At 40.7% G+C, this 8892-nt stretch overlaps 1 protein-coding gene across 2 annotated transcripts; it reads right to left on the minus strand.

Moving 5' to 3' along the window:
* Nucleotides 1-229: 229 nt before the first annotated feature.
* On the minus strand, nt 230-8215 carry LOC116768036 (uncharacterized). Of its 2 annotated transcripts, none has more exons than XM_061523644.1 (5): nt 7759-8215; nt 2234-2521; nt 2019-2154; nt 1425-1533; nt 230-1303 (listed from the first exon to the last, which is right to left on the minus strand). In XM_061523644.1, the coding sequence occupies exons 1-5, from the start codon at nt 8090-8092 to the stop codon at nt 1250-1252; spliced, it is 921 nt and encodes a 306-aa protein (XP_061379628.1). In that variant the 5' UTR covers nt 8093-8215; the 3' UTR covers nt 230-1249. The 2 variants fall into 2 exon arrangements, with proteins under 2 accessions (XP_061379628.1, XP_061379627.1); XM_061523643.1 differs by having other exon boundaries at nt 1373-1533.
* Between the last annotated feature and the right edge of the window lie 677 nt (nt 8216-8892).

The raw sequence follows: 8892 nt of genomic DNA on the forward strand, positions 1-8892 counted from the left end.
GAACGCCGTTGTCGACTGTCCACCACTCTATGGACCCCCTCCGGTTCTCGACTGCCACCCTCCTCTGGGAGAGGTAGCTGCCTAACAGCCTCCTCAGATACAGGGGCACTCCGAAGTATACGAGTGCCGCCTGTATCGCGCTGTGTGGGAGGCTGTTGAAGGCGTTGGCGATGTCCAACGACACCGCCAACACTACCTCTCCTCTGCGTTCCGCCTCTTCCGTCACCAACACATATATATTTCACCAATATAAAAGTATACTCCGATAACTTTTATATTTGACTTTTAGTGCGTTATTTCAAAAATCAATAAGCTTAAACGAAATTTCGACTTCCAATAAGAGGTCAAGCATCTTGTGAATCAACTTTATTGCAATTTAGAATTTACTGGCGCACCAACAAAGCTAACCCCTGGTTCAGGAATGTTAGATTAGATCGTAAATCTATTCAAATTTCAATTTAAACTCTAATTTACTTCAACTCGATACCAGAAGTATCGACCCATGGCTATACGTAAATGCAGTTTTAATTATATTTTCATCTAACATTTAAACGATATTCAAGGCTTTATAAATTCTTATTGTTATCAAGCTTTTAGTTAAAACGTTATTTAAAATCATTTTCGTTCGGCTAGTTAAGATGAGTTCTAATTCAGAGAGGTTGAAAGTTATTTAAAAATAAAATTATTATTCATTTGTATGTCTTTTGGGATATGGTAAATATTGCACATAATAATAATAGACTTTAATATTTCACTTTATTACTTTGGAATTTCATAAAACAGGAGGAATTTACGCCTCCCGACAACTATACGAACAGTATATAGAAGTAGGTAAACTACGTTAGTTTTCTAACAATTCTTAATATATTGTATTCATTGTTGATCCTATCCAAGAGAGTATTGTTATTGTAGCTTGGTGTGGGTTGTTTATTGAAATAACACTTCTTGTTAAGATTTGTTGAGTAAAATATACTTCAACCGATATTATTTCATAAAATTTTTATATCCAAAAAGTAGGAACTACCAAAATCTACATTTATATAAATATATATATTGATTTTAAACGAAACTGCTCTCGATGTTATATTGGTTTGCTTATATTTGCTATAAACTAATATTCACTGTTCTCTATTATCAGGTTTACACTACTTTCTTCCAACACATTCACTTCACTATGTTAAAACTAATTTGCCTTTCTTATCGACTATGCCAACACGCTGCATCCAACCGATGAAGCCTCTGTTTTGTGTCATATCAGCTTTGCGTCCACCCACGCATTCTGATAGCGGTCTAAGATGCCAAGCTAGAAAATAATTTTATTTTAGTTATTGCCATAAAATTTAATACATTATTATAAAAAAATATTACTAACCAAGTTTATGCGAACAGGAATTCAAATCTAGTTGACAGTGGTTCAGAAATACCTTTTTTGCACCGGCAGCATTTATAGCGCATTGGGGCTTGTAATCATCAGTACAGGAGGCAGGACATTCATGGTCACAATTACGACCTTCTACACTCTTGGTCAAAGACCTATTAAAAATACATAAAGTATTGTATGAGGAACATATATTATCCAATAAGGCTTATTTGTTGTGTTACAAGGCATGTTTGATTTGATGGCGAATGTTGTCTAATAAAAAATTCAACATCAAAAGATGACATTGTTTTGTGTGGAATTGTTAGAGATCAAAGTATACATATGAAAAGAAATTGTTTTTTTAAATATTGCTATTTATTTCAATATTTCTAATACATATTACGATAGGAAATAAGTGAGACATGAGTTTTAGAGACCTTTTTTGCATTATTTCAAAATTATTAGGAATCATGTTATATGTTATGTTATGGGTTTGTTATAAGAAGAAAGAAATAATTTTTTAATGGTAAAATCCTTTTAAGACTGTTATAAAATAGACATTGATATAATGTTGTCTTTAAAGTATATTTCCGGATTTTATTTACTCGTAAAATTAAGGAGTGCAACGAAAATTGACAGATATGAATATTTACGTTACCTTCTAGAAACAATACTTCGTCTTGTATCAATGTTCTTGTCTTTTAGTCTCGGACCTGGCATGTACATTGGTATGGGGACTCTAGAACCATGCCGTGCAATACCTTTGCAGTAATCCATAGAAACTACTGAGTATCCTGTAATGAAACAATGATCAAAGTTAAATAGACTGCAAACAGTTCAAATTAATGTGTGCATATCATAATCTACACTTACTATTTATTTCATTTTGGAATCCACAATTAACCTTTCTAAAGAAACAATCATTGAGGAATAATCGATACTTCCATTGCTTATTTTCTTCTTTGCCTCCACAAACAGACGAAACTGTACTATTGCAATCAAGATTCTTGCAATTTAATTTTTTATTCGAAGTTTTCTTCCGACTTGTTCTTATTATTTCAGAGTTTTTATTTAACTCCGTTTTTTTTTCGAACGCTAAAGGTTTTTCAACGTTCTCGTTGTTTCGCCCAGATATAAACAAAATTTCTCCAAGAGGTGATTCTGAAAAATATTATATAAGTGTTTGTGACGAATAAATAGCGTAATATATTCTGATAGGCTAAATCAGGAGGGTGTCCTACAAAGTATTTTTCCGATATTTAGCCTTGGGCATACGGGTACACGACCCCGGATTCTCGAGCCTCCACTTTCATACCTTTATTCTCAGTCCATGAAGGTGGTGTCCTGTACCTCCCCCATTCCCCTTCGTAACCTCATTGCCCCCTTCTCTATCTTTTCCTTTCCTGGTTTTACCCCTAAAACGGAGTTTTGGAGGTCAGACGGCAGTCGCTCCGTTAAAACCACTCCTAGCCACTCACATAGTTGACAACGTAAATGGACTGGGCGTCGCCGATAAACGACGCGCAGGCACATTGCCCTACACCTGCGATAAGTGGGCAAGGGCTACCTTGTCAAGTACGGGCACGGCTAAAGACGTCAGTACCCCAAAGGAAACTCCGCTTTGCAACGTGGAATACTGGCTCTCTAACCGGACGATGCAGAGAACTCGCAGATGTACTCATGGGACGTCGGGTCCAGTGTGCGTTCCTCCAGGAAACTCGCTGGAAGGGCAATAGGTCTCGGAACATCGGACAGGGTTACTTACTGGGTGATATATACTGGGTCGCCTTCAGGTAAAGCTGGTGTAGCGGTAGTGCTATCTGAAGAGCTTCGGAATGGTCTTTTTGAAGTTGACCGTCGCTGCGACCGCCTGATGCGGGTGCGGGTACTGATCGAGGGAGTGATTACTAACTTGATCACTGCTTATACTCCTCGGGCGGGATGTAGCGGGTCCGAAAAAGAGTCATTCTGGGAGCAATTTGAAGAGGTTCTATGTGCTATACCAGCTGCAGAAGTAATCATAGTTGGGGGGGACTTAAATGGCCACGTAGGTAGGGCTGCGGAAACGTTTTATCGTGTACACGGTGGTTTTGGTCATGGTCGCCGCAATGCAGAGGGAGAAAATATTCTCAGAACCTGTATTGCGTCTGACTTAGCCGTCGTGAACACGTTCTTCCAAAAGACTCCACAGCACCTTATCACGTATAAGAGCGGGTCCCACTTAACCATAATAGATTATCTGCTGACCAGACGGTGTCATATCGGCAAGGTGACTCACTGTAAAGTCATTCCTGGTGAAAGCTTGACGGCCCAACATCGTCTTTTTGTCATGGACTATGTCGTTACCTGGAAAAAGAAAGTAGCCGAGAAACGTAAGCCTCGGATCAGGTGGTGGTTGCTGAATGGAACGATGCAGACCAGCTTTCGGGCAGAGGTTCAGAGTCAAAATCTATCGACTAATACCGAAACTGCTCAGGAAGTTTGGAATCGAGCCCAGTCAGCAATTATCACAGCAGGTAAACGAGTTCTAGGCCTTTCTAAGGGAGGACGGGTCATTGACAGGGAGACATAGTGGTGGAAGGAAGAAGTGCAGGAAGTATTTCGTGAAAAGAAGACTGCCTTTAAGAAGTGGCAGCAAGCAAGACTAGAGTACATAGCAGCGAAACGTGCCAGTAAAAGGGATGTTGCCAGAGCCCACAATAATAGGTTATTACCGTTATATGATACACTTGAAACTGCGGAGGGGCAGAAGCTCATTTACAAATTGGCACGAGCTCGGGATAAGACGACGCAAGATATCGCAAAATGTCTTAGCGTCAAAGATTCCCAAGGCACGCTGCTGTGTAATCATGCCTCTGTGAAGGAGAGATGGAGATGCTACTTCAAGGAGTAGCTAAATACTCAGCACCCGTGCAGTTTTCCAACCGAACCACCTCCTAATCTTGGACTTATTGCCCTGATAACACCTGATGAAACTCGGAATTGTCTTCGACGCATGAAAAATCGGAAAGCGGTGGGACCTGACGATATTCCGATCGAAGCGTGGAAATCATTGGACTCCCTTGGTGTGCTCATAATGATGGACCTTTTTAATCGCGTCTTGAACACTGGGACTATGTCACATCAGTGGTGTTATAGTTACATTACCCCTATATACAAAGGCAGGGGCAGTGTTCAAGATTGTAGTAGTTATAGGGGCGTTAAGATAATGAGTCACACCATGAAGCTCTTTGAGCGCATGATCGACTTCAGGTTCCACCGAGAGTGTACTGTCTCAGAATGTCAATATGGATTTCAGCCAGGATCGGCACCTTGGACGCCATTTTTGCCTTCAGAACTCTGATGGAGGCATACAGGGAAAAAAGGAGAGCTCTGCATGTTGCGTTCCTAGGTCTACAGAAGGCCTTTGACTGCGTGCCTCGTCAATGTATCTGGTGGGCATTGCGATTCAAAGGGATCCCTGAGGCCTATATTGACATCCTCAGAGACATGTACCGCGATTCCGTTTTTATGGTTAGGACTGCTGTTGGCGGTACAAAACCCTTTCCGATCTTAGTAGGGGTTCACCAAGGCTCGGCTCTTAGCCCCTTCTTGTTCAATGTAGTGCTGGACACTGTCTCGGCTAACATCCAGGACCAGCCTCCATGGCTGATGATGTATGCCGATGACATAGCGCTCATTGATGAGAGCAGGTTGATGCTAGAGCGAAGGGTGAACCTCTGGAAGGGTACGCTTGAGAACGGTGGTCTTAAACTAAATGTGACGAAGACCGAGTACATGGCTTGCGGAAGCCCGGACTCCTGCACTATCTATATAGGTCCTGAACCAGCCGTTAAGTTGGAAAAGTTCAGGTACCTTGGATCCATTCTGCATGAGTCCGGAGGCATCGATCACGATGTCCAAGCCCGGATCAGCACTGCTTGGGCGAAATGGTGTGAGGTCACAGGTGTAGTCTGCGACCGCAGAATACCGCTCAAGCTCAAGGGACTAATATACAAGAGCATAATCCGACCGGTTCTGTTATATGGCAGCGAATTTTGGCCAGCACTGTCCAGGCACACTCAGGAGCTTCACGTCTCGGGGATAAAGATGTTGAGGTGGATGTGTGGCGTTACGCGGGCTGACCGTACACGTAACACATTTATCCGAGATAGTCTTGGAGTCCGTGACGTAGCAGATAAGCTTCAAGAGAGTCGCCTGAGATGGTATGGCCACGTTGCACGCCGGCCTGAGAACTACGTCAGAAAAAATTGCCTTGATATGTCGGTCCCTGGACAAGACCCCCAGGACGCCCAAGAAAGCGATGGCTGGACACCGTGAAGCAGGATATGAGAGCCAATGGACTTACCACCGAGAATGCCAAAGACCTTGCAAAGTGGAGGTTTGAGCAGGAAGGCAGACCCTGGCTAATGCTGGGATAAATTGCCAGGAAGAAGGAGGCTAAAGAAGTTTTTGATTTACTTTATTTGGTTCACTTATTCCTGTTAACATATTTTTTTAGTATCGACTTGACTGTAGCTGTTAGCTCTAATGGCTTTGATAGCGTCACCGGGACGGATGGGTGGCCCTTTCGGACCTACCCGTTAAATTCGGGCCTGAAGGGTCCGGGGGCCACACCAGTCCCCATTTTGCCTCTAAGAGGCTGGACCTCGGTTTAGGACGTCGTTGAAGGGGAGGATGGCAGCGGGTGATGGGACTGTCTGATGCCCCCCGATGGCAGAAAGCCGAAGTGACGTGTATGAAAAGTGACCTCTTCATCGCCGGCGAAAGCGATGTGTGTTGGTGTAGAAATTTTGTGTCATGGCGGTCTTCCCATTTTCTGCTGAGTTTTGTAGTCTAAGATTTGGGATAGGAGTATGACTATAGGAGATGTTTTAGCAGGTTATATAGCAGATAATAGTTTTTGTTTGGATTGCTGCGGTTTAAGGGAGTCCTAGCTGGATTAGTACTGGTCTGTGGTGTCAATTTACCTGGAATAGCCCCTCGATCGAATGTAAATGGAGTGTTATGTTCTTTAGGAAGACTATGTTGAGCACATCCGGTCTGTCTTGTGAGCAGTCATGGAAGGGGTATTGCGTCGGATTAAGAGTAGCGGTAATCTTTATGTTTAAATTGTTCGTCAGTTGATGTAAATTGTGTCGTCAAGCGTTTCCTCATGGGGATTTCCATCGGGGGTGCTTGCGGTTAAGGCCAGAAAGACCGAGTTCGTAGTCAGACCGAGTTCGAAAGTCGCTCTCTTCTAGCCTTTTTGCTGGGGATAAGTAAACGGATGCTAGTAAGATGGGCTGATGGTTTGTCATACTCACCTGATACATTGACGCTTCTATATTATGTAGTTGGGTAGGATCAAGGGGGATGCAATGAAGAGCCCTTCTGTAGTAGATAAATGTACCTCCTCAGGTGGAGAGGGGGTCGTTTCTAATTATGTTGCATGGTTTCAAGAAGGACTCTTGCACTAAAAGTATATCTATCTGATGCTTTACTATGAAGTACTGCACCAGATCTATCTGCGGAGAGAGGCCGTTCGTATTGTACGCAGCGACAGACAAAGAGCGTGGCTTTAGCCCATTAGTAGTCTTAGGCTTGGTACGCACCAACGACACTTAACGTGCCCGTGCTGACCCATTGCTAATATGCGGGTCGGAGGCCCTCCGCTTGTCGGCAAAAGTCTGTACCACCCGTCCAAAATATTCGAAAAGTTGCAAAAAAAGTTGTAGATTGGCTGCTAGGCCGACTGCCGGTGGTTGCGCGGGTGCCTTAGGGGTCTTTGGTGCTGGAGGGGGTGCTAGTGCCTGAGGGGTCTGGGGAGCCTGGTCGCCTAGGTACTTAGTGTTGCGCGGGCGTGCGTAACAGAACCTTTGTAAGTGACCATATAACTTTCATCGGTGGCATTTCCCTGTGGCGCCGCGCTTTCTAGGGTTCTCTACTTGTAAGCCAGATAGCAACAACATAATAATATAGGAATTGAAGGAGGGGAAAATTTAACAACAGAACTGATTAACTACATGAAACAAAAATTCCAAAAAGAATTAGGCATTACTTTAAGAGATTATGACATCAACATTATATACATATCATCATAATAATATACATATAACAATAATATACATATCATTATCTTCATTAAACAACAGCAGAACTAATGCTTTTCATTTAATGAGAGGCCGGTCGAACTCTCTAACCATAACCCGTCAGGAAAAGAACATTAGCAATTCGTTATCGGCGAACGAAAACAAGAATCAGTTAATCAATTAAAATATGTAACAACAAAAAACAATGTTTGTAAGTTTAAATTATGAAACAGTGTTTGTAAGTTAAAATAACAACAAAGGATAATTTTAATTTAATTTTTAGTTGTTAACAGAAATGAAACGATCGATAATATAGTCATGACTCACCCGTATCTGCCATTTTAATATTTCTATTTCGCATTAAGTCACTAGTTTTTGTTTTATCGATAACGTCGCTTATTCTGACATTATCAAACATGTCCTCATTACGAAACACGGGTTTATCATTCGGTACAAATACAACATCTTCTACTGGTTCGTCATACATTATTGTCGTAATTGGTTCATGTTTGGTGCTTCCAGTTTCAATGACCGTTTTCGGTATAACCTTTGCTTCAGCATCACTATGACTGCCATACGCAATGAACACATTTGTATCATTTCTATCAGAATGCCCACAAAATATTGTCACAATAGGTAACATTAAAAACGTATATTTCATTATTCTTCAATTTATTTTTATCTTAATTAAAACACTTATTCTAGTACATCATATGAAAAAATATCTTTATGAAAATAATTTACAATGCATTAAATACTGCAATGTAGCAATGCACTGGTTATATCGTAATTACGAAATCGAATTCAGCATTGTGTGTACTGGACCATAATAGGTATGTTTACATTTACGTAAAACTTTTGTTTATAAATTCGAAAGAGGTTTGGATTTTATATAAGGTTACCCCTTAATTAAAACAATAAAAATGTTTTACACAAATATATGAAAGTTATGAACTATTAAATATTAACGCCATAACGGTTTAAACGGTAACGATATTGAACCACAAAATGTTTACCATTAAAATAATTTGTCTACTAATGGTCGTAATTCCAATATCGCACCATTAAAATGATTAGCTTTAAGCTAGATGTAAAGTGCGAGAAACCAAAGGTTTACCAAAGGCTAAAAGCTTTGTGAACCTATTTTATGGGGTGACAAAATTGAAGTTTATTTTTTTCGCGTAAAATAGTGTATCACCTCTGCTTCTCCCCCATTTGACTGCGAAATAATAAACATGAACAGAATTTAGACCGTGGTTGGGTTTCCATCTGTGTATTTTTCTAAACATTAATAATTACTTCTTGATAAATTATTTTCATAGATGCTATTATTTAAATCATTCATCCAAATAAAATACAACGTAACTAAAATTTGTAGGCACCAAAATACTAGCGGTGATTAAAAATTTTTTAGACAGTTATTGAACACTTTAAATTCAGCTTGAATGTATATAAAAAATA

This window comes from Danaus plexippus, chromosome 19 (genome assembly GCF_018135715.1).
Source record: "Danaus plexippus chromosome 19, MEX_DaPlex, whole genome shotgun sequence".
Lineage (NCBI taxonomy): Eukaryota > Metazoa > Arthropoda > Insecta > Lepidoptera > Nymphalidae > Danaus > Danaus plexippus.